The sequence below is a fragment of the Condylura cristata genome, unplaced genomic scaffold, assembly GCF_000260355.1.
Source record: "Condylura cristata isolate star-nosed mole 26May11 unplaced genomic scaffold, ConCri1.0 scaffold00027, whole genome shotgun sequence".
Lineage (NCBI taxonomy): Eukaryota > Metazoa > Chordata > Mammalia > Eulipotyphla > Talpidae > Condylura > Condylura cristata.
Genome location: NW_004567128.1, coordinates 6,365,266 through 6,391,631, shown reverse-complemented (window position 1 = coordinate 6,391,631; position 26,366 = coordinate 6,365,266). Strand labels below are relative to the sequence as shown.

The 26,366-nt window shown below is 48.0% G+C and overlaps 1 protein-coding gene across 1 annotated transcript in view; it reads right to left on the bottom strand.

Moving 5' to 3' along the window:
• NHS (Nance-Horan syndrome (congenital cataracts and dental anomalies)) overlaps positions 1-26,366 on the bottom strand; it is a 209,658-nt gene that overhangs the window by 15,742 nt on the left and 167,550 nt on the right. The window contains exons 3-4 of the mRNA XM_004690075.2: positions 22,096-22,278; positions 16,930-17,063 (exon numbers count right to left, since the gene is read on the bottom strand). Coding sequence (XP_004690132.1) covers positions 16,930-17,063; positions 22,096-22,278 — 317 coding nt within the window. The remainder of the gene's footprint in view (positions 1-16,929; positions 17,064-22,095; positions 22,279-26,366) is intronic.

Genomic DNA, 26,366 nt, shown 5'->3' with positions numbered 1-26,366 from the left:
CCTTGTCTACTGCCACACAGACTGGAACTCTTTTAGACCATGTCCATGTCAGCATTGGGTTCGGCTGGGCTCTGTTCCAGCACTGTCCACACAGCATTGCTTTAATGTGATGTGAATAATCCTGGGATGTGTCTTTTTTATCTATTCGAGATAAATTCCTAGCGGTCAGGAGCCCTATTTAAATCTTCCCTTTTTTCAGTCTTCCACAACACTGGCAAAATGTCTCTCCCGTTGTTTAACAGCCCAACCAATTTCTTGTGCACTCGGATGACATCACCGCTGTGACGGGAACCCGTGGTGCCCGGGGCCTCCAGAGGAAGCAAACCTGGCAGAATCTAGGGGACTTACCGTCTTTGTGCAGCAGAAGAAGCCACAAGCAACACTCGATTCTCACAGAGGCTCGGTACCAACCTATGTTCGGCCTAGTTAACTCTTAAGCCTATGGCAGACTGCACTTGGGGGGAGGGCTCAAGATCGAATTCTTCTCTAACTTCCTGAGTTTTAATTACCAGGGTTGCTCATTAATTTTTTGCATATTTTGAAATAAACTTTGCTGAATTCATACCATGACCATTCCACTTACTAGTTTTATTACTAACAGCCCTGACAATTCAGTTATCTCAATTATAATTTGGAGTGAAAACGTAGCCCTGCGTGTTCATGATATTTTTAATTTTATAAAGAAGAGGTTGTTCATAATTTTTTTTTAAAGATTTATTTATTTGTGCATACAGAACTGGGGTACAGGCCAGAGACCCAGGGATGGCGAAGAACTTCACCAGAGACAGAGTGGGGAGCAGAACAGGCAGATCGACGAAGTACACTGCTGAGGGGAGCAGCAGGTGGGTCAGGAGAGGTCTGCCTGCCTTGTGGTCACCTCCGGGGCAGACGGGGATCGAACTCATGCGGAACCAGGGAGGGCCTGTTCATTAATTTTTTAAGCAAAACAAATGCCATCTCTTTAGGCCCATTTAAGGTTTTCTTCTTCATATTCATCCAAACACACACAATTTTATAGCAATGGACACAGCAGTTGCTGCACTGGATTAACTCTACCAATGTGAAAATAATGACCCTTAGTCAGACTGTGGAGCTCACAACTAAAAGCACAGTTACTAGCACAGAGAAATTGCCCAGCGAATGCTTCCCAGTGCTCCCAGGAATAAGAGAGCATTTAATACAAGAAATCCAGAATACAATGCAATTCACTTTGACCTAGAGTTCATTCAAGACACATTATTCGGAAGGATCTGTGCACTCCCCGCTGAAAGTGGCCACTTGACAGCTGTGGCATACGTGGCTGGCTCCAGGCACTAACCTGACTCTCTGATACCATCGGTCCCTGCAGCGATATGCGGGCGGCAGGCCAAACATTAAGGAGTGCAAAGTAGAAACCTCTCGGCAGCCGGAAGAAGGGTCCTAAAACAAGACCTACGTGGGCAAGAAGCTTTCTTCCAAGAAACCAAAGGTCTTGATGTCTCATGCAAGTTTCAAAAATGACACAGCATGAAACGGCAGAGCAGAGAACACATGGATGTATTGCTATTAATCTATTACTTTGGGTAGTCTGAAATCCCTGATTTTTCCCAGGAGAGGTGAGCAGTGGTTTATTTCTCGGCTGGTTGGGAACATTCCTCCCATCCCGTTGAAGAGTCACACCGAAACTCGGGGAAGCAGCTAAAGGGGGCCAGAGGAGACAGAACGCAGACGGTCTGCTTTGGTCCCCATCGTGAAATCGAGGTTTCCATGGGTGGGCGCCACTGAGGCCCCTCCCCACCAGCGGCTCCGCTACTCCAGGAGTCTCCAGTGCCCGGCTGTGGGAGCTAAAGCGGGTGCCCATGAGCTGGGGTTTGCAAGGCGAGTGCCCTGGGCTCCACCACCTACGCACAGTCCTCATGTCTGTCCAGCTAGAGTAGTTTGTGATACAGCTAGAGTAGTTTGTGATATTCAAATGGGCTACACGTTAGTAACTGCCTTTGGGGGTGTTTCAAAGCCTCATCTTTCCTGGGTGTTTGGTCAAAGGAAGCAAAATTGTTGTGATTGTTTCCGATTGGATTTTTATATGGTGAACACAATCATCAAGTCAGAGACTTTTCCCCCAAATTATCCGCGAAATAGAAGTGCAGGAGAGCTGCTGCCCAGGGCCTCTGTACGGCAGAGCGCACTACTCCTGAAAGCAGCAGGTGCATCAAGTCAGGCAAAGCCGCCTGCCGGCCAGGCGTGTGAGGACCCACTGAATGCTGCTGCTTATTTAGAATAAGGCTCGCGAGAACAGGAGCCACTTCTGTTCAGAACTGTCTTCCTACTGCCTCAGTAATGCTCCACATGCCTGGCACAAGCAAACAAACATCCCCGCTAAAGAAATGGCATCCAATCACATCCACGTTGCCTTTTCAGTACAACACCCAGCACAAAGTGAACAGTAACAAAGCAAGGAGGAGGCGAGTCAGCACGAGCCAGAAGCGTCCAAGACAACAGCTGCTAGAGGCAGACTCATAGGCCTCCTGCTCTGAGAATTCCCACTCCATGCAAGAAAACAGCAGTGAACAGGGTCGCTCCCCCAGAACAAGGGTCTGGGAAGCTAGAGCAATTAGTCACTCATTCAAGATCATATGTGATGAGGGTCAGAATGAGGCTCCGTGGAAACAAACTGTCAGCTAAATCATTTCTCCCTCACGAGTAGATGCATGTTCACTGGAAAATTCTTTCAACTTTTCACAATAAAATGTTGGAGAAAAGGCGAAGAAGAAAGACGAAGAAAATTCTCTTTCCTGAGAGAGAGAATTTCTCTTTCCTGGCTCCCCTCTGGCCCTCCCGCTGCTGGCTCTGAAAGGCACCATGTTAGAGCCAGCCAGCACCCATGTCCAACTTATCCCTGACAAAGAGGCTCTTGGATGCTTTTGCCCCATTTCTGTCCTTACTGGGCCCATCAGTTATCCCCTAAATCATTCCCACGAAACAGCTTCAGTGAAATCTACGGAGGCCCTCTAGACAAGCGTTCAGAACAAGAAATGACAGATATCGGACTGCGAAGAAGTCAAAAGAAATGCATTTGGTGCCTAATGAAATATTTTCCAGCCCCCAATCTTCCCCTGTGGCGTGTGTGTGATAGAAAAGTTCATTTCTTTACTTTTGTGGAGACGAACAAACATTTCTGCAAAGATCTTAAGATTTTCTTCAACCTTCCCCTTCCTGCCAAAAGAAAAAAAGAATCCTTCCACTCCATATTTTACCTTCTTTTAGGTTTCATTTTATATGCTGAGGGGGGCTTATTTTGCTGCAAAACTTTCCAAAAGACATCTGTTAAAATGTTGTGGGTATTCCAGCAGGAAATGTTTTGAGAAATTGGCTTTGGCTCGTGATCTAACCAGTACCACATGGCATTTATAGCAGTCGACTTTCAGAGCTGATTTATTACTATCATCCTGTCTAAAACATGAGAAATCTTCATGGAGGGTGGATGTCATGATCTATTCGGAAACAGGCATAAAGCGTTAGACGGAAGAAGTTCCTTGCGAGCCACACCCTGTGTTCCTCACGACCTGGAACATTACTCTCATCCCACCACAGGACTTATTTGCCCCTTCATTTCTGTTCCTATTATGGCCTGTCTGTGACACAGAGGACCCTGTCCGCCTCACATTTTTTTCTTCTCTGGAGAGTGTGCATGTGTTACACATAAATATGAGGTGCTATGATCCTTCTGGAAGGCTTAACGGGGTCTGGCAATGCCTCCTTCACATATCACTCTTGCTGCTACAATTCCATAGCACTTTTATTCCCTTGAAACTGTCGCAAAGTCTGTGATTTTATTTTCCAAATATGTTTTTTTTAATTTTTTTTAGATTTATTTATTTGTACAGAACTGGGGTACAGGCCAGAGATGCGGAGGGTGAGAGGATTCACCAGAGACAGAGTGGGGAGCAGAACAGGCAGATCGACGAAGCACACTGCTGAGGGGGGCAGAGGGCGGGTCAGGAGAGGTCTGCCTCGCCATGTGGATCTCCTCCGGGGCAGGCGGGGATTGAACTGATGTGGAAGTGGCTTAAGCTTCTTTGTGCTGTGCTTTAACCTGCTGCGCCACCTGGGAGGGCCCCAAATATGTTTTATAACATCATCTGAAACTCATCCTGCTCTTCCTGTTTCTTCTATCGTAACTCCAACCCTGACAATGTGAACAACCATGGCCAAACAAGATGCTAAAGAAGAAAGAGTCCTGGGCACACCCCGTGCTGTCTGTCCCAAGCCTGCTTCCCATTCCTGGTTCAGCCTGTGTCACTACTGTCTCTGGTAGCCAGGGCTTCACGCCTCCCCAAAGGGTCTGCACACGGCATCCCGATGGCCCGACTCTTCACTGCACTCGTGTCCAGCAGGGCGGCCAGGAAAGAAGCCCGCAGATGTGCCGGCACTGGCATGGAGAACTCCAAGTGCACACCCAGAACAACACACCTCTTCGGAGAATTCTGAAGGATGTTGTGAGCTAGGGGAGAGGAGCAGGTAGCTACTGGGTCCACCTGTTAACCAATTTATGCATTAATCTCTACTGGAAACACCACAATGCTTAAGTATTTAAGGCTGAGAAAAACAGCCTTATCATTGGTGAATCTCTTTTCCAAATCTTGCCTCTATCCCTCCTCCCTCGCAGAGGGTGCCACCACCACCTCCTCAAAAGGGAGCATACAAAAGGTCCCTGGGCATCCGCCATGGTGTTCCATGGAATTTCCTATTGAAAAATTAAAATGGAAACCACTATAACATGCTACTACATGCTAGCGGGGCTAAAATTGAAAAGATTAATGTCACCAAGAATTGGCACAGAGGTGGAGCAACTAGAACTCTCATCAGTTGCTATAGCCACGTTGGAAACTGCAGTTGGCCCGTTAATTCCCTCTTAGGTTCACTGGGGCTAAAAAAAAAAAATGAGTGGGCACAATGGGTTAGGATGCAGCACCGAAAGAGAGTTGCAGCTGCTTCAATATGAGTTCGATCCCCACCCCAGAGGGGACCCACATGGCGCAGCAGACCTCTCCTGTGTCACCTGCTGCTCCCTCAGCAGTGTACTTCGTTGGTCTGCCTGTTCTGCTCCCCTCTCTGTCTCTGGTGAAGCCTCTCACCTCCCCTGCACCTCTGGCCTGTACCCCAGTTCTGTATGCGCAAATAAATAAATCTTTTAAAAAATGAGTATGCACACAAAAAGTTCTGTACAAAGTCTTGATAGCAGTTTTATTGATAATTGTTGAACACTGCAGTCACACAGTGGAATACTATGCAGTGATAAAGAAAACCCATACTATCAATCCATGCTATCTTGACCCCAGAAAAGCATGTGGGGTGAAAGAAGCCAGATGCCAAAGAGCACATGCTCCTTCATGTCTCAGTCCCTCCAGCCAATAAACTGAGAGATGTCTTAGGATGAGCCCTGCCCCTGGTGGGTAGGGATGATGGAACAGCTTGCACTCCAAGAGAGAAAAGCAGTGTGTCCTGGGAAGACTCTCCCCTTAACAATCTCAGCAAGGGCTGGATGTAAATTATAAGGATGATGGAACGCAAGATGGTCTTATATATTTTGAAATTCAAGAACATGCTGTTTAATTGTGTCCTATTAATGAAGCAGCTGGAATGTGTGGGTCATAACAAAATTCCGTTTTGAGGTGTGTGTGGATAGCAGTCCCCACATGAAGGGACAAGAGGGCTCTGTGACCGTCAGGTGAGGGGACACTTCCTACTGTTGCTCTAGACAGTCAAGACGATGACAAAGCAAGGCCCACCAGCCCATGAGTGCTGTGATGTCGCTGCCAGTGAGAACGACATTCATCCTGCCGCCAGCTTTGCCAACTAGAGGGCCACTGCCAACGGCCATTCAGCTCTCAGTCCTCAAAGGTTGCTAGCACTGAATCAATGACATGAGCAGGCGAGGGCAGCAGCTTTGAAGCACAGGGAAGAAGTTGGCTTTGAACTACTGTGAAGAACACAAATACCCTCATCCAGATCCAAGGAACTGGCAGGGAGCTGGGTAAATGCCTCCCTCACAGGCACCACCTCCACCTGGGCTGGCACTTGGAGGCACTGGCTGCACGTTCATTCTTCCTCCAAGTGACACCCCTCACTTGCAACTCAGGCCAGATGTGGCAAAAGCTCGGTAGGGTCATACTTGACTTTCCCATTGCAAATTTAAAAGGAGAAAAAGACCTCCGTCCACACCGGCCATGCACTCTGCCTCTCCTCTGTCCCCTTTCTGTGAAAGTTCTCGCATGCGCAGACTCTAACCCTACCACAGCCAAGATTCAGAACATTTTCATCACCCCCATGATCCTCACTCTGCCCCCCAGTCCTGGGCCCTGGAAACGACACGTCTGTTCTCCAACTCTGTCATGTTGTCTTTTTGAAAACGTCCTGTAAAGGGAACCCCTCTGGGGACTGGCTTCTCACTCAGCAGTATCTTTGCCACCCAGGAGGCATATCAGTGATTCGTTCCCCTCGGCTATGACCAGCATTCCACTGTCTGCAGTGAAAGCGTCTCAGGCATGCAAGAAAAGAGCATTCTGAGAACATTCTGTGGTGATGTGCACAGCCTAGTGGGTTTCTTGACTGTCCCACAGTCAGGCAAGGAGTTAAATAAGAATTCAAAACTAAATTTGGCAGCAAGGGAATTTTTTCTCACCATATTTCCACTAAGCTGGGTTCCCTGGCTGATGAGTTCACTAGCTACTGTGCTCCTGTCTCGCAGCTCCAAACCCACTCTTCATATAGTACCCTCTGGTGCTGGGACGCTGTCGACATTTCTTGCTCACCAGCTGCTCCCTGGCAGGCTCCATCCCAGAGAGTAAGCTGCTTCCCGCAGCCACTGTCTCTGTGGCACTTTACTTTCCCTTTTGCGTTGCTGGTCTCATCCAAACTTCCATATACTGAATTTTGTCTGCTAAAGTAACCGCTAGGGTCTCAGTTTTCCTGTCTGGAGCCTCACTAGTAAAGCACAGGGTTCACTTTTCCCTCAGCTTGTGTGTCTCAGGCATCTAAGTATTTGCTGCTTCCGGTTCCTCTGTCCAACCAGGAAAACAAGAAGGAGCAAGATGGCCTGGGGGGGGCGATGACAGTGATGTCCGCAGCTTGAGGCAGAGCAGGAAAGCTGACAGTCTCAAAAGCAAAGTGCTTCTGGTGACCCTTGAACATGGATGTGGAGGGAAAAGTATGTAGGGGGGGCAATAGCTGTGTCATCCTCCCTGCCAAGGGCTGTGCTGACTTGCTCTAAGGAAGATACTATCTGGGGACAGAGCTACCATTAAGGCCCAGAATCCCTACAGCTAGCCCCAAGGCTCACCTGCCTTCTGCCAAGACTCACGTCCAGTGAGCCATGTGATCGGCACCATGACTCCTGCAACCTTGCATTTGAAGCTCAGGTCAGAGTGCCCTGGCCCAGCTCTGCTGTACCAAGTGGCAGACTCTGCAAATGGAGGGAATTAATTAATCCTAGACATGCACTGGTTGGTGTCTTCCGACCATGTTATCTCCAACCTCAAAACCCTTCAGCCATTTCCTGAGCCTATGGGGAAAAATCAGATTTTTGTAGTCTGACATTCACGAGCCTTCAAGATCTGGCCTACTGAGACACTGAGCCAAACCCAACTATTTTGCTGCATCTGTACGCATTCCATTTCCTCCTGCCTCGGTGTGCCTGCACTCCTGGTCTCCTCAGACTGTAACCTTTTCCTCCTGGCATTCACATTCAAATTCCACCGCTTCGTGTGTTCTCAAACACTACCTTGCCCCGAGTGTAATTCTGCCACCCATCCAATGCCATGCCCCGGCCACGGATGACATTCCCTCCCGCATCATTTGCTGTCCTGGCCACGGACTCCGATGGCAAAACTCACAGCACACTTGCTTCTGTGTTCTCCGAGTGCTGTGTTAATACTAATTGTGGGTGCTCCGTTCTTCCCAAAATGAAACAGAAAACAAGAGGCCTCATGGAAGAGAGGACCTTCCAAGTGGAGATGATGTTTCAAGAGCACAGGGTCTTTTCCAGAAAGCATGTGTGGTTTGCTTTGGCTGAGGTCTAGGGTCTGTGCAAAGAATATGTGGGAGATCTATCCAGAAAGGAAAGTCAGCACCAGACTGTATTGAGTCTGTAGAGTTGGGCTAAGGACTGGAATCTACTTCTTTAGGTAGAAGAAGGGTGGAAGGCTTAGGATTAGGGAAGAATTGGTATGTCAATGATTCTCATAGTAAGGTTTGAGTTTTCTGAACTGGTTTAAAGGAGCAAGCTTGATGAGATAACGGAAACATCTAGGCTGCAGTAAGAGATATTTAATTTGGAGACAAAAGGGAAACCATTTTGAGACAGGACATAAAACAATGGAATAACTGACAGAGCTTGCAAAACGATGAAGGTATTTTGTAAAAATGAAATAAGACCTGTCTAGGGCACTGTGGCATGTGAACTCATTTCCAGAAAAGGAACCACTTGGTCAGGGTTTCTCAGTTCCAATTCTGCATAGCAATCAAAAATCAAACATCTCAAATACTGTCCACCTATACAGAAAGGTGAAACCCTGCCATTTACAATGACATCGGTGGACGTAGAGGGAATCATGCTCAGAGAAACGAGCCAGAGGAAGGATTGGAGGATTTCAGTCCTATGCAGTATATAGAGAAAGTAAACAAGCAGGTGAACTAAATAAGACAAAAATATACATTTGGACTCTAAGGACAATTATTGGTCACCAGAAGAGAAGAGGGCGGGAAAGGGGGACGATGGTATGGGGAAGAACAGATTTGGATTTTTAGCAATGAACTTCATGTAGTAGATACACATGTTGATTTTCAGCGATGCATGCCTGAAACATATTACAATGCACTGCTACTTCAATAAAATTATAAATACAGTACAGTTAAAAATAAAAAAGGAAATCACTAAGGTGGACCCATGAAGAAAGGGATGGTGAGCAGGCTGGAGAAGAGTGGAGGTGAGTGAGAGGAAGTGGGAATGGACACTGTTCAACCTGGGCAGGTTAAATAGTATGGAAACAGCTTCCTGTCAGCTCTAGTCTTGAATCCTCTCTTCTGACTCAGAACTCCATTCTCCGCCTCCTAATTCCTCTGTATGCTACTTTAGCTTTTCTCAGAAGCTGTTTTCCCCTAAGACTGACTTTTTCTTCCTTCTTCTTGATAGAAAATGCAAGAGTAAACACGGTCATTGTTTATAGCTGTGGACTATGACCAAGGAGGTCTGAGGGTGAGTCAGTTTCCTCCACTTACTTCCCAAAAAGGAGGTTATAAAGACTTCTGTCCTTCAAATGCACTTCCTTGTTAAGCAGAAAAACACGATTTCACAGTCTTTGTTTTAAAACCCCTGGATGCCACAGTGTGATAAGCCAGAAAACCATTATCAAGCTCATGGATGACAAAGAATCTTTTTTGTCATCCAAAAGATATTCTTTCCTGGTTAATTTTATCAAGTCTGGCAAAGAATATAACTGTAGCACAATATGTTGGAATAAGTTAACTAATGGTCTTGATGATAAGGATTTAGGCCTCAGTGCTCCTCAGGAACTTTGCCCCAGGGCACCAGCTCCAGTCAAGCATCTACATCCAAGACCACAGAGTCCATTCAACACTGGACCCAGATGGGGACACTTGCTGGAAATGGTGACTTCCTCGCCTATCTGTCCAGACCTCAGAAAGTAAGCATGGATGTAACCTTCTAGGGCCCCAGGGACCTGTCCACAGGCTGAGTGCAGCAACAGGCAATGGTTTCCATTCAAGTGGCAATTTGGCTTGTAGAGGCGACATGGATACTATGGGAAAGAAGCCTTGTGGGTGATCGGGAATGCCTGCCTGAGCCTCACAGGAGGAAAGAGCAGGTGAATATCCCAGGATGCTCTGGGCCTGATCCAAGGGGCCTGGTTGACCAGAACAGATGAGCTGGACATTCCATGTGAGCAGGAGGTGAGGGTGAACTGCTGTGGTGAAGAAACACCTCACTCTGAATGGGGAATCTCAGCGGTGACCATGTCACGGGAGCCAACATGTCACATATCATGGTGACTTTTCACCATCTTAGATCAGATTCCCTTCCTCTAGATTTTGCTATTTAAAGTAAAGAAATTCTGAACTAAGCATTTCCTGGTTGCACTTACCCTCCTTGAAGTCATACATTCGTCACAGGCAATGGGTATAGGCCCAGCCTGGGCACTAAAATCTCCACAGTTAAATGTATATGCGTTTATATATATTTTACCTTTCTATTTTGAAAAAATATACTTACAGGAGAGGTGAAAAAACCATATACTCTTTCCCCAGCGTTTCCCTAATGTTAGCAATGATTGGCAACCATAGCACATTTATCAAAACCAGGAAACTCACATAGAGAAATCCTCATAACTCATCTATCAACCTTATTTGGATTTTCCCCACTAATATCTTTTCCTGGTCGAGGATGCAATCCAGGGCCCTGCGTTGCGCTGAGTTGTCAATCCTATTATTTGCCTTCGATGTGTGCTAATCCTTCAAGCTCTGTTTTCATGACCTTGACACTGTTGAAGAGTACTGACCAGCTATTCTCTAGACTGTCCATCAGCTGGGGTCTGTCTGATGTCTCCTCATGATTGGATCAAGGTTACACATTTTTGGCAAGAATTCCATGAAGTGTCACCTCAACACATAAGACAGGAAGCCCAAGCGTGGGCTCCCAATTACTGCAGGCTTTCACCTTCCGGTTAGGATGGCGCCTGCCAGGTTTCTGTTGCTGAAGTTATTATTTTTGTCTTTGTAATCAACAGATCTCTTGTGGGAAGAAACTGAAAATATGCAAAAGTCCTATTTCTCAGCATAATCTCATGCAATTCATTTTAGCATCCATCAAGGAGTATTGCCTGCAAAAATCCTTACCGTTGCATTTAGCTAATGGTGACTTTTTAAATTTCCATCAGTATTTCTATACTTACTACTTAGAATTCTCCTGTCAGGAAGAGCTGCCCTCATGTATTATTTATTTATTTCTCCCACTTAAATGTATCACCATGAACGGATGGCTATTTATTTTATACTATCACTATTTCTCTGCTCAGGTGTTTCAGGTTTGCTCGTTGGCAGTTTCTGCCAAGTTGGCTGCTGTGCCCTTTGGCCACGCCTATTACTCTCGAGCACTTTCCCGTTTCCTGGCATGCGAAGATATTCCGTACCTTTCATTGTACCTGGCCCAGCCCTGCAACAAATAATTTCTTCCGGGAACCTGGTTTCTTTTCTTAGAGAATGGATCTCCGAGATCAGATCTGCGCACCAGCTCCACACTACCAGTCTCGCTGCTTCTAAGTCGTCCCCGGATGACAGAACAAAGAAATATGTTTCTAAAGTGACACATGCACATGTGCACATATTTGTTCTTGAGCTCTCATCCACATTTACGTGCATACATGTATGGGAATCGCTATGAATTTCTACCAATAGTTTGCATTCTAATCCAGACTTCCCTTCTCACATCCAAGTCTGCTCGTTCGCTTTCTTGCCTGACACTGACTTCTCCGACTCATCCCTGTCTTCTCTCTCACTTGCTTGTGCACATGGCTCTTTAAGAGGGGACTAGCTAAGGAACGCCTCCTGCAAAGGGATGGGGGGTGCGGAATGGTCAGATTGGACAGTTCAAGGTTAAATGAGTGAGGATTTCTGTACCATCCTGGCTTTGGGATCGGGTGATGGATCCCACACAGGCCTGCAAAGGTAGTTGGCTGCCGCCCTCTCTCAGGTATCTCGCAGGCTCCGTGACCCGCATACTTCAAGTTCCCAGTGTGTGCGTGCCTCCTCTCTGGGGGCACAGCAAGCTGGCTTCACCCATGGTTGTGTCCTTGCTCAACAGAAAGCTGTATTCATCGCCCATCACTACACACCTGCGCTCACACCTGCGCTCTAAACAGAACAGAAGAAAAACACCTTCCAAAGTTACTGAGGTGAGCTGCTTTCTTCTTCACCTCCTTCAGGGTGCTTGTGCTATTCATTGGCCATGCAGTTAGGTCTATTTGTGACAGTCTCTTTTCCATTTCCAGTCCCTGCATTCTGGCTGATGTTATTTATTTATTGGGCTGTATGAGAAACATTCCCTGGGTTCTAAGAGTTCCAGCAACACAATAATAAATATGCTCAGAGAAGTGTCATGCTCCTGCTCTCTCCACCTCCACCCCATTCTTTCCACCCCATTCCACCTAGCCCCTGCCAGCAAACTAACTTGTTACTTTTGGTTGATGTGTCCTGGGCCCTTCAGTTTTGTTGGGAGTGTTTATTTTGCAAAAGCTTACTTGTTCCAGTATGATTGATACTTTAGAGAAAAATCTGAGCTTCATGTGAATTTCAAGTTTGCTTACACTTGATTTCATGCAAGCAACTAGGCGAGATTGGAGACTGCACCCACGTTGCCCTGTGCTGTGAGACCTCCCAAGATACAAACATCTCCCAGCTCCCTCAGCTCCCCCATGCTTAGGAACCGACCCCCCACCCCAACCTGCTGCTGTCACGCCGCTGTCACGGCCTCCCTTGACTGCAGACCAGCTGCCCTCCAATCCTTCACAGCAGCTCACAGCCCCACCTGCACTCCACAAACAAACTTCAGGCTGTTCCCTAGGTCAAGTGATAGATTTGTTGCACTATTTATGTAGTTCTGAATGGTGCCACTGTTTTTTTTTAATTATTATTATTAAGTTGTTATCATTGTGCATATGTATGTGTGAAAATGAAGTTTAGTGAATGTTGTGCTCATAATGCCATTTTTGATGTTTATTGTGCAATTTTGCCTAGTGTGGAGATTTTCAAGATGCCTGTGTTGTGTGATGGCAGAATGAACTTCTTTTGTATAATTTGTATCATTTTTATGATGATATTTGTATCATTTTTATATGCCCCTTTTCTAAGATGAAACATGAAAGCAAATATAGATGATGCTCTTTGAGGTTTTGCCCCAAACTTACTTAAGAGTAGGTTCTAGAAAGCACTGCTTTTTAGTTCATAACGATCTTCCTCACTTTTTATGGCTACCTTCTCCATTGTGTATTTCCTCTGGGGAATTAAGAAGAGGCAAAAATGCTGTGAGATAAATGTTGATTTGGAGAAGGTTGTCCCAATCTCCTCTTTAGTCCAAGTCCACAGTCGTGTCATGCCCCCAAGAAGCATTTGAAATATCCTGAAGGGAAACTAGTGTGTCTGGTTGTAGAATTTCAGAATCGGGGAGCAAAGTGGTGGGTAATTACCTTTAGGGGCCCTTCCTCTGAAGTCACCTTATCTCACCGTGGATGAATGAGAACTCCCAAGATGGGCTTTAATTAGGAGACAGCCCTTGGGTTTGCAGCCAGTGGGATTATAAGCTAAACAGCTGGGTCAGTTTCCTGTGAGAACTTTTGAGATAAAGCAAATTTTAAGGAACCAGGCACTCCCTCTTTCCTCTTGGAGGAGCTATGAGGCTACCTTGGAACCATCCTTAAAATTTGCTAAGTCTCTATCATTGGATGTTAAGGTGTTTGTAATTATTTTTCTATGGTAAACATTGCTTTGATGAACATTCTAGTGAATAAAGTTTTGTATACACTCACGTTATTGCCTTGGGATAAATGCCTACATTTAGAACTGCTGAACCAAGGGGTATGGATCTTAGAATCTTGATAAATATTGACATATTGCCCTCTGGAAAGGATGGAACAACTTATCCTTCTTCCAGCCTCATAGACGAGTGTATTTTTCATTTGCTGGTAACAGTTTTACTACAAGCAGTAATGAATGTATTCAGCTACTCGTGTACATCAGGTAATGTGCTGGGCTGAACACTGAATCAAATTTACATAACACTGTTTTGCATTTTCTTCACAACCCTGTGCCATTGAAGGTTTTATCCCCATTTTACAGATAAAGAAACTGGAACTCAAAAAGATATGTTAACTTTTCTCGAATCATACAACCAGAAATTTATAAGCTAGTATTGAAATCTTCTTGGACCTGTGATCTTATCACTATGTCACTCCATGACTGACAATCATGTCAGTCAAGTCTTCAGGGACTTGACTGGGTTACGATGCTGATGACGTCAGACACATACGGAGTGCTTATTATGCATCAGGCATGACGTGCAGGTATCAATACATTCAATCCTTATTTCAAACTTATGAGGTGCTGTCTTCTCTTATCTCTACTGAACGGATGAACCTGCCCAGGGTCACACAGCTAGTAAGTGATAGAGCTGGCTTTCAAATCCCAGGTCATCTGGCCCCACAGCCCATGCCTTTAGTGTCCAAAGTACAGTAGCACAGTTGCAGAAGATTGTTTAGCAGAATCTCATTATGAGTGCTTTAAAAAAAAAGATTGATTGGACCCTCCCTGGTGGCACAGCGGGTTAAAGCCCAGCACAAAGAAGCTTAAACCACTTCTGCATGAGTTCGATTCCCGCCTGCCCCAGAGGTGATCCACATGGTGTGGCAGACCTCTCCTGACCCACCCGCTGCTCTCCTCAGCAGTGTACTTCATAGATCTGCCTGTTCTGCTCCCCACTCTGTCTCTGGTGAATCCTCTCACCCTCCGCAACTCTGGCCTGTGCCCCAGTTCTGTATGAATAAATAAATCTTAAAAAAAAAAAGATTGATTGATTTATGCATAAGAATTGGGGTACAAGCCAGAGGTTCAGGGGCGGTGAGAGTATTTACCAGAGACAGAGTGGGGAGCAGAACAGACAGAGCAACAAAGTACACTGCTGAGGGGGGCAGCGGGCGGGTCAGGAGAGGTCTGCTGCGCCATGTGGGTCACCTTCCCGGCTGGGATCAAACTCGCACTGAAGCAGTTACAGCTAGCTTACAGTGCTGAGTCCTAACCCATTGTGCCACCAGGGCGGGCCCATGAGTGCTTTTTTAAAGGAAGGAAATAATGGCTTAACTCAAGTCTACTAAATGAAAGGAGAGTTGGTGTGTAAGAAAGTTTCTGTTCAGCAATTTCCTTTCCCTATACTGGCAGCCTTTTCCTTGACAGAGATACACAGCTCTCATAAGCTTAATGACGAGAGCTCCAGGTCTGGGGGATGTAACTTGAAGGGAATATTTTCCAAGGAGCTTACCCAAACTGAGTTGAACAATGAAACAGTTAATTTTTCCCCCAAGTTACTTACGCGTACTGAATATTACCACTTCAGATGGACAAACTTTCCAATGTGTCCTTAAGTATGATCTTTCTCGTTGAAGTTTGTTGGGTAAATAAAGGACCCTCATTGCTGTTCATTATTTTAAGCCTTTTGCTATACTCTTGCTTTGGTATTTAGAGATTATTAACAATTGTGCAGGTTATGACACAGGGTAATATTTTTATGTCATCTCTGTAAATGCTCAACATTCCTCTCTCCCACCTCCCAACCTCACACCACCCAAGAAAACCAGCTTAATGAGCCACAAAACATGTTATAATGAAGGGGAAAATATTTTTAGCATTTTTATGCAGAAAATGCCTCATTAAAAGCAAATGCTTCAGCAAGCAGATTTGAGCTTAATAAGAACTTTTGTAGAGCAGGGGCTCTTGTAACAAATCACCAGCATGCATAACGGCTCTCTAGAAAGACCTGGAAGGTCTAAAAGGCTCTTACCTTCCTTCCTTATCCCCAGGCTGCACGGCCACAATGGAGCGAGGGGCCTGACACTTCCAGACACTTGTGAGCCTGAAGGACATGAGGCTTCCTCTCCAGCCACAAACAGGAAAATGTCTACCTCTGGTGCAACACCCTTCACTTCTTGTGCTACCAGTGTTCTATCATGCAGACTCATTCATATTTTTGAAATTTTCCCCTCAAATAATATTCACTTTTCTGTGGTTGCCATGGCTCTATTCCTCTGGGGATACATCTTCACACCCTCCTATGTGCACATGCTTTGCTCATTCTCCACCAAAGCTCCCGTCACGCACATTCACGGGGAGGAAGTCTGTTCTCAGTTCCGCGTTGGGCATCACCAGACCCACATACCACATAGCTATTTTGCAGGTTGCAAAGCTGTAAGGGTGCAGTACAGGGCTTACAGCTATACATAGAAATTCAATTTCAGATAAAAGCCACCATTTATGTCCACACTGTTGTAACTTCTTTAGACTTTGGGCCTCTAACTAGAATGAAAGGAGAACAGGGTGCACCATGTTGGCCAGGCGGGTGGATGTGGGCACAGAATGCACAGCCCCACACTTCGGGCATGCTGCTCAGAGGCGCTTGTCCCCAGGGAGACTCCAGAAGGACACCTGGGGAGGGTGTGCTTGTGGGTGTCCCGAACTCAGGTCAACCTTGCCATCTGCAATCTGTACTTGGGAAGGTGGGTGCCAGCCACCCAGGCGAGCTGAAATCACCAGTAGTGATAATATCACTCTGGTAACTAGTTCCCATGAATAACCAGTCTCCCTAGATGAATGGGAACATGAAATGATGGGATGATTTGACTTCAAATGGTAGGGTTTGTTTTGTTTTGTTTTGTTTTGTTTTACCTTATTTAAGTTCTTTCCCAGCTCGCCCCACCAAGGCAATGATGGACCGCAATCACCTGGCCAGTGAAATCGCAGCGGGCGGCACAGCTGCGTCTGTGCCAGGCCTGGCGCCAAGCTCTTCCCATGCCTCATCTCACTTAACCCTCAGACACCGTAAGCTGGGTATTATCAGTCTTCCCATACCACCAGTGAGGAAACTGAGGGCAAAAAGGTAGCCTGCCCCAAATCTTCCAGCTTATTTGGAGAACTGGGGTTGGAAGCATTTAGAATCCTTAATTATGATGACTTTATTGCATTGTGCAATCAGTTAACTAAAAAGAAAAAAAAAAACCATCTAGCCCCTTTCTATTCCAAAAAAGAGGCATTCCTTGCAGGAACGAAAGGGGCAAAATTCAGCAGCCCAACGTGCATGATCTGCTTGCAGAACTGCCAAGGCCCAGCCACCCAGCTCACCGTTAAGAAGTGGCGGTCTTTCACCTCGCGCCTCCGCTGGCTGTGAGATGGGCCATAGGCTGGCAGCGGAGGGGCCGCCACGGAGTGGGGGGCTGCAGCTCTCTGCTCCCGGCGGTCGCTCCGGCTCCGGTGTTCTGGGGGCAGAAAAACGATCATACAGAAAACTACTTGGTATTTTAGTTTCTCTCGCCCCCGTGGCCAGCTGAGCAAGGCTTGAGGGCAAAGTGAGTTATTGCTGATCTAGCTCACTTATATACCAACTAAGAATCTGAGGCTGCTTCCGGGCGGACTTTCACTTCATACTGAAATGGAATTGGACATCTGCATTTCAGGAGACCCAGCTCATGGTCTTTGTGCAGGATGGCTCACTCTGAGCTTGCAAAAGGCAGTGTATTTCCCAACGTGCCTCCTTTCCAAATAGCTGAACACAGGGGGAAAAAGAAAATCCAGGGCAGAGCTGGAAGGTGAGCTGACATCACCACTGCAGTGGACAGTGGGCATGGACCCACCAGAGCTGGCCGGGCAGTGCCAGCTATGGGGGCCCACTGCCACCCGTGGGTGCTGGGGCCACACTGGAGCAGGCATGAGGCACACTGTGTTCACGACTTCTGTGAGCCAGGTTTAAGCCGTGGGCCGTCATGGTGGGGGTTTTTACATCACAGAAATTGGCAGGCGGAACACATCCGGGATGTTATTTATTCCATTTTATTGTTTTTTTTTTTCTTTTTTAGCATCTGTGGCCACCACTGCAGCCTGTTCAGCCCCGCCATTCACGACAATCAGAGAGTAAAGGGATCCCAGTGACAACAGTTACCTGATTTAAGGATGAAGTCACCTTTGGGACAAGCTGCGAAAACAGCCAACTTAGCTTTCTGGGTGTCTCCATGAGCCCCAAAGTCCACCGTATGCAACTCACCGGCCACATCAAAGGTATGTTTCTAGCCAAAATCCTGTCCACGCTCACGCCCAGGGCCTGAAATCTGGAGACACACTCGTAGCCAAGGCGTAAATTTGTGCTGTAGATTTCTTAAGCTCTCTGCCCGTCTGTTATTTAAAATCGCTATGATTCAGTACATTGCCAATAACAATCATGATGCCAAATATTTAACGGAGCCGTTGCCACATGCCAAAGACATTTCGCTATCCCCTCAGCAACGGCGCGAGAGGCCCCATCCCCGCCCTCCTCTGCAGATGCCTCCACGGGCTCCAGGAGCCCATGGAGCCGCTACGCTTTCGAGACTCGTGCTGGGCCGTGGCCGTGCTGCCGACCACTGCTTGACCTACAGGCACACCAAGGTCAGAGAGCACCTTTCACTCACTACAGCAAGGTTCTCTGGGTTGACAGAACTTGATTATAGTTTAACGCATTCGAATTCCTAGAACGTTGAAAATGTAGAATGCTAGGCAGCTCCTGTGACACTAGTGACATTTTGACCCATGATGGGAGATAGAAGTGAGGCCCCGACCCTTGTGGGTGGGCTCAGTGCCCTCTCTCCCAAGGCCCTGAGGTGCGCAGGGTATTGCTAAAAAATCATGGTCTTTCTGTCTCTGCCTTTTCCACTAGGAGTTGGCCCCCAGAGGAATGAGGCAATATTTTATTCAGCTTTTAAGCCAGTACCCTGTTGTACCTGTGACGTAGTAGGGTCTCAAAAAGTGGTTGTTGCGTGACTGGAAGATTGAGTGCCTTCCTTAAAGGCTGGTCGTTTGGCAGGAGAAGGCATTCCATGCCCCTGTCTTGCTCACAGGCTGAACCGACTGGGCCCTCACACTTGGGCCTTTCTCTAAGGCCTGTTTGTTCTCCTCAGGGCCCTGACGCCAGCCTGTTTGCTTTATCTGGATTCCGCGTGCTGCAAGCTGACATGCTTTACCACCAAGCTTCCCCACTGCGACCCACATCTGAAAGGTCTGTCTGCCTGAACCCCCAAGTTTGCCTGCGACAGAGCAGTGTGGCAGGTCTCCTTGTCTTCCTTTGCTTGGGATTCTTTGGGCAAATATTGACTCCCCTTCAGCAGCAGAGAAAAGCCCTCATCACCATGTAGGTCGTCTTTGCTAAGCAGCCTCACAGCCCGTTTACCAGGTAGACTTCTTGAGATAAATGTCTTCCTTGCTCAAGTGTCTGCCGCCAGAGCCACCTTCATTTTTCTCTGTAAGCAGTGGGCTTTTCTCAAATGGCCAACACCAGGAGAACTGTTTCGGGGCTGAAATCCATAAGGAAGGGTAGATAGAATACAGGGCAGGTGGTCCAAAAGGTGGAGGAGGGGAAGGGTCTGGAGAGAAACATCAACTCAATTTCCCATTGCTCCCCTCCTCCACTTTCTTAAATAGAGCTTTGTCATTTGCCATGGTCCAGGCAAAGGCAGGTAAAGCAACGGTCTGTGTAGTTCTGCGGTGGGAGCACATCCAGCCAGTCGCACCCGAAACTACACCTTTAGACCAACAGAATTTAGTCCCCAGCACTGACACTTGAAAGGAAAGGAAATATACACCAGAACTACCTCTTTCTAGTCACTTGGTAATGCCCTTCTCCCTGTCTATGAACATCAATAGTGGTGTAACTTAAAGGTACATTTGGCTCTGCGCATTGAAGAATTGTTGAGAAAAAAAGGTAGTAAAGAGGGACTGATTTCTAACTCACTTGAAATCCACGAAGGTGCCACCTCCTCTGGGAAGCCCTCCCTGAAGTTCCATGGCTTGACTGGCGTCTCTCCTCTGAGCACCCACCGCTCTGTTGAAATGACCTGGCTATTGCCTGTCTCCGTCACAGACCAGGAATTTCCTGTGACCGGGGACCCATATACCGCTCTCTGGATCCCAGCTTAGCACCAGGCCTGGCCCTCAGTGGCTTTTATTGGTGGCTATTGCACACACACCAGGTTCCAGGTTCTGTTCTCAGTTCCCAGGGGCCTCAGCTCCATTGGGAGCAGGCTGTATCACTGTAGCCTCCCTTGACCGTGCTTGGGCTTCCGCCCCCTCCTGGTGGAAGTCAGGGTGTTCCAGCTGTCCAAACAGAGACTCTTCAGGGACACTCACTGCGGCATTTGCTGAGCAGGGCGGTCCTCTGAGCGGTCAGTACAAGTCCTGGCCACCAGATGGCACAAGTGGCATGCTGATGTGTGCAACTCTGCGCGACTATGTTTCTTGGACAAGGTTAAAAAAAAAAGCCACTTTCTAATTTTAATTCTACACTGCATGTTTTTAATTCTATGATGCCTATAATTCCTGTTTATGGCTCTCTGCAGTGCTATTAAAACTACTACACCCAAGATTTGCTATTGAGACAACCACAAAGCGAGCCAGTCTGTGGAGGGCAAGACGCAGCTCCTCCGTCTTCCTTCGAAACCCCAGGAGGCCCCATACCCCTCTCTCAGCCCCTGGAGGAAGTGCCGAGAAAACTGATGTTGGCATTTGCTGTTCCTCAGAGCTGCCATTAAGTCCAAGTCTGACAACGCAGTGAAATGTGATAGTGTACGAGCAGCTTAATGCTATCTGGTTGTATCTGGAAAAATCTAACCAGGGATGACTTATTAGTAATCATAAAGGGAGAGAAATAATTAGTGGAAAGGACTAACGTTACTCACGTTGTCTAGTGATGGAATCAGAGAAAGTATTTAGTAAGAAGGATCGATTCCTGTGTAGTCATTCTGTGCCCCAATGCTCAACCGATTTTCTGCAGAATTTCATTCAGTTGCACCAATATTCAGGGTCATGCTCAGGGCTGAGAGATTTTTTTAAATTAATGGTGGAAGGCAGGTCCGTCAGTGGTTAGTTAGGATGCACAGTTATGAGGGGCGGGACATAGGACATTCCCGGATGCGTGCCTCATCCAGGCTGCGTAGACAAGGCAGACCGTGATGGAAGATTTTCAAAAGGCAGCAAGCGCTAGAAATTGGTTAAAGAATGACTTTTTAACCAGCTACAAAATTAAAGTGACCAGTGAGAGTGCCGGAGAAGGGAGGGTACCCATCACCTTTCACTGTTAATCACCCAGGAGGGGTTTTCAGAGGCCACTGCCCCAGGGTGTCAGTCGTTAACTCTTGCATGAAAAGGAACATTAGGGACGGGAAAGGGAGAGGCGCAGCAGCCGGAAGAAAATCAACTGAAAGCATTTGTCACTTTATTTCTCCATCTTGAGAGTGACATTAAATATTTGAATTTTAATACTTTTGCAAAATACCATTCCTTAAAAGAGGATGGGGACTTAGAACAGAGACATGGAGTAGACACCATCTGTTTCCAGGTAGGATCGGAAGGCAAAAAAGCTGCATGTCTACCTTTGCCCCCCAGTTTAGGGGGGTCTAAGGCTTCTTGTCCTAACTGGAAAGGTTGGAAGGCACTGACAAGTAGCCAGAGTCAGAGAAGTTGACTCCTGTATGTCTAGCCCTGGCTTTCTCAGACATGTGAGAGAACTAAAAAGCGAAAATATCTATTGGCTTGTTTCGCCAGGACACAGGTGTAGTGAGGAGGAAGAGAATGCAGCGCTCAGGGCTGCGCCAGACCCGCGGTGAGCAACTTTACCTCTCCAGGCTTATGTGCTGCTCTATGGAATGAAGAGGCCTGTGGGGAAGGTTCTGGATGACTGGGTGGGAGACAGAGATGACAGCCATCCTGCCAGGCACAGGTAGTTGTGAACCTAAAACGGTGCCCCAGATTCCACAAATCCCCCCAGAAGTTTTCGTAAAGGAGGAAGCCTACAATGTATTTCTGAGTCAAACCGAATGCCCTTTTAACTACAGTTCCAAGTCGGGGTTTTCTCTGCTCGCGTATATTATCTGCAGAATGCACTGGTTGGGGGGTTGTGTCCCCCTGGCCTGATTTCCACTGCCCTATGCTTTTGGTTCAGAATGGCTTCGCTTAATGCAAACCTACTTTTGATTGGCACAAACATTTCACTGCGGTAAGTGCAGTTGGCCCAGGCCTTTGTCTATTGCAAATATTGATATTATTAGTATAAATCATCTCCCACTTCAGGTTATCTTCATTCTTGTATTTAGACCATACACTGCTTGCAATTCTGTGTCTGGGCAGCTTACAGTGCCCTTGAGTCCCCCTTCAGGGAAGAAAAGGGAGCATCTCCTAGTGCTGGCCATAACAAAGGAGGCGGAGAACCCGGATGGGACAAGCTCTACCTCCCCACCTCCTAAGCCCCCCAAGCTGGGGATCACTCACCTCTGCGCAGGGCTTGCAGGCTCTGCCGGGCGTGGCGGTGTAGCTCCTCCACGCAGGGCGGCCTCGTGGCCGGGAGGAAGATGTTTCTCTGCTGGTGCCACGGCGCTCGGTAGTACACGCTCAGTTTGCTCTCCACATCCAGGTTGGAGACGGCTGCAAGACACAGAGGGGCAGCCGTTAGAGCTCACAGTCTTACCTTGTGTGCTGGGCAGACTGGGGGAGGGGCGGGCTGGGGGAGTGGGTCCAGAGTGCTCCTTGGCCTTGGCACTCATGTCAGGCTGGAGAAAGGCTTGCCGCTCACAATACGGATGAGCGACCACAGGACACCAACCATCTGTCTGTGACTGTCTAACTTCCTCCCCATACCCTTGCTTCGCATTCTGACACAGTTGCTCATCAGCCTGGACAAGTGCTGGGGTGGCGCCGGGTCCTGCCTTCCAGGAAATGAGAGAAAACCTCAGCAGTAAATGGAAAACCCCCGCCTCGGACCAGCGGTCTGGCCTAAGGGCCTCAGAAGTGGAGCTAGGCGCCTCAGCCCCGCCCCCCCATAGCCTCTGAGCGTTGGACTGACCTGTGCTCTGCTTTCTGTCTGCTGTGACCTCTGACCTCACTATTTTACCTTATCCTGCTCTGCACCTGCCAACTGCACTGTCTGCCATCATTCAAACATTGCTCAGTTTCCTGAGTGTCACTCCTCATTAAAGAAAGCATTACAGGCTAAGGGCAGGAAAACACAGCCAGGCCTGACCAGGAGAGGGGCCGGTGCTTTGCCACTTATCCAGGGGGTTGGGGAAGGAAGTGCATCACCCCTCACCCATGCAGCACATAGCCCACACTGTCTCCACACATGCTGAGCCTAGCATGGAGATCACCCATGAGGCAAAATAAATTCTGATGAAAAGAGCTTCTCCCAGCAGGAGGGAATGACCTCACAGGGGCCCCTCCAGCACCAGGGCCAGCCAGCCTCAGGTGCAGCGCGGCCCTAGCCCCGCCTGCCTGTGAGGCCTCAGATGAGGCGCCCGGAGCGTGGGGAGGAAAGTGCAGAGGCCATATGTGGATCCGAGTTTCCCTCTCTCCTGTGTGAAGTATGCTGAAGACCTAGGCTTTAGTCATGCTTAAAAGTCAGCCTCTTCCTGGGACAGTGGTCAAGTCCAGCTCAACAGGGAAGAGGTCATTACCAAACTCCACAGAGGTGGCTACAAATTCACATGCAAGCGGCCGCTGGAGAAGGGCTGGAAAAGAAAGCCTGCCTGGTGGAAGGAGGAGGCAAGAAGGTCAGTGGGCAGCCCCGGAAGAAGGGGCTTCTGAGGCCTCCTTGCCTGTGCCCATCGATAGGAAGGCAGGAGCCAGGATTCGGGGCTAGGCCCAGGCGGCTCGGTGGAAGACCAGGAGACTCGTAAGTTTCTTACTGCTGTAGCATTACTCACTAGAATGCTACCTCTTGACAACACCTCAGAGACCAGGTCAAGTGATCTCACTCTTCAGTGTTTTATGGGGGAGAGCCAAGCTACCACAGTTACTCTCTGTGTCATTCTACAGAAAAGACTTTGCAAAACACAGATTCCTGGGCTTCAACCAAGAGCTCCTGAACCAGAATTTCTAACAGAGAGGACTGGTAGTCCGTATATCTTCAAAGTATCCTCCAGGTTATGTTTTTTTATGGTCAGGCAAATTTGACTAGCACAAGATGTGATGATGCCCCAGAGTCTTATGGGTGTGAAGGGAGACAGGCAACATGGGCGAAGGAAGAATTGCAGAATATAGCAACTTCCACCCACCCGGTGCTCACTTTCCAGCAGCTCTTAAATCCCAGCATGGTGCTTGGCGCTGGGATAGCGCAGAACAGAGCACGCAAGGATTCATGCCTACAGGGCACTTACGTTTTCTGGTTCTAGATGACAATGGTTTCGACATGATTCTAGCCGGACGCCAACAGGCTGGGAGAAGCAACCCCTTCCTGGGGACTGCTGGCAGACGCCTGCTTTAATGTTCTGTGTCCCCTAGAGATGGTCTGAGGCCCCAACAAAGGCTACGAATGTCAGAAAGGTTGTGCCCCCCACACCCCCTTTCTGCAGTAGGCAATCCCAAATTAAAGACCTAGTTCGCATATCCTGAAAGTAAAGAAGTTCGTCAAACATTAACTGTCAAGTTCTCTGCGAAAGGCCTGCTTTTTGGTGCGCTAAACACATTCTCACGGCACCACGGGGCTGGCCAGCGCTGCGGATCTGGATCTGGGCAGCTAAGTTCTGCCTGCTGCTCAGGACTGTGGACTCACAAGGACGAAGACTGACGCCTAAGTTCCTGCACAGGCAGCCCAGTCATGGCTTCTGGGCAGAAGCAGCCCCCATCAGGACAGCCTTTGGGGCCAGGGACCTCACCTCGCCTCGTCCGAGGCCTTAATCTGCTGAGAAGCTATGATGGATTTCTACCCGGCATTAGCAGAAAATTTCACTCATTAGCTGCCACGATGGTGTTTACCTCTTAGACAGGGAGGAAGGAAACCCTTTAATGCTTTGCTTTCAGTTTTGTCCTTTGGTTCCAGAGCATTAACTAGTATTATGTGTCCACTGGCGGCAGAGAGACAGGCACTAATGGAGCTTTGCCAGGGAGAGCTATCCATTCCGCTTCCTTAAAAAATCTATTCCTTTTTAAAGGAATTCAACGGTTCACTGAAAGTGGAATCCGCGCATCCATAAGCTCCTGGGCCAGGGCTGCCAACGGCCTGCCCCAGCCTCTGTCCACTTGGCCCCTTCTCCTCCTGGCGTAACAACATCACCAGCGCTGGGCCATGCAAGATGGCAGGTTTAGCATCCCCAGGAATGTTCATTCTCATAAATGACAGAAAGAAGTGGGAAGTGCTCTCCTCTGCCGGTAGGAGGCTCCTCCCAGGTAGGCCGAGTTCTGGGAGTGCCCTCACTGTTCCTGCGCCCCCTCTTTCCTGTGAGCGGAGGAGAACCTGTGAATTTGGTTGATTACATGGCAAAGGGGATTCGAAGACCCCACTCAGCTGGCTGTGAGTGATCTGGGAGATGAGTGTTCCAGATGGGTCTGGTCTAATCAGGTGAGCCCTTCGGAAAAGACACAAAGTAGGGGAGACACTATTCTTTTGGCCTTGAAGAAGCACTTGGGCCTGGCAAGAAACCACACAGCAGGACATGCTGGGCAGGCCTTGGTGCCGAGGACCTCATTCTTACAACCTGGAAGGACTGAATTCAGTCAGACCCTCAGTCGAAGTCCAACTGTGCCGATTTCTGACCTGTGGAATTTGTGAGATGATAGATGGGTGTTTTAAGGTGCTAAATTCACGGGAGTTTCTCACCAGGTACTAGAAAACCTGGTATCCCCACTGTTTTCAGTTTGCCTGGCCTAGGACTTGTCCTCTCCTATCCTTTTTACTGCTCCCCAAGGAAGGGGCAGCTGATGGCACAGTTTACAATGGGAAACAGGGTGACTGGTCTCTCTATAGCATAGAGACGACGTGCTGGAATCACTTCTCCTGTCTGAGCCTGAAGGTTCCCACAGGGAGTTCTAACCCAGGGGGATAATGGTCATGGTACCCTCATGGGCCCCATTTAACAGAAGGAAACACAAGCTCAGAGAAGGTGAGTAATTCCCAAGGTCACACACTTGCTAAGTAGAAGATCTGGGGTTCGAAACCATCTGTGGCTTCCAAGCTGCTGTTCTTTCCCAAACTAATACTGACATAAGTTTGTCTAAACTCAGGCTGACTGTGGGGGTGCGGGGACGTGGAGCAGGCTGTCTGCCACCTCCAAACTGAAACAAAGGAGTCGGCATCGCAGCTCTAACCAGCCATGGCACGAGGAGCAACCAAGAGCTGAGTCGATCTTTCAGAAAGTGCCGGACAACCTGTCAGGGAAGACTTGTCATACGTCAGAAATACAGAGAGCACCACGAATAGACTCCACCACCAAATTGCCGCAAGAAAATGCTAACATTGGCTGTGTCCACAGGGCAGCAAAGTCTTTATAGACTGAACTTAGTTCATTACCCTGTGAAACTCTCGAGATAATGGAATTGTCTAGACTTGATTCATAGTGATGTATTGAAAGCCTGGTTATGGTCACTGCGTTTGTCTGAAATGAGCTTACGTGGAGGTGAGGAACACTAGTGGCCCGCTACTCTCTTGGAAAAACCAGGCCCATTTCTAGGCCCGTTCTGTTTAGGAACTGCTGGGAAGGGTAAAAATCAGGGACAGATACAATCTGGCCCCAGGCCTCCTCAGCCCCCAGCCTCCCCTGCCCTGCTGGGCT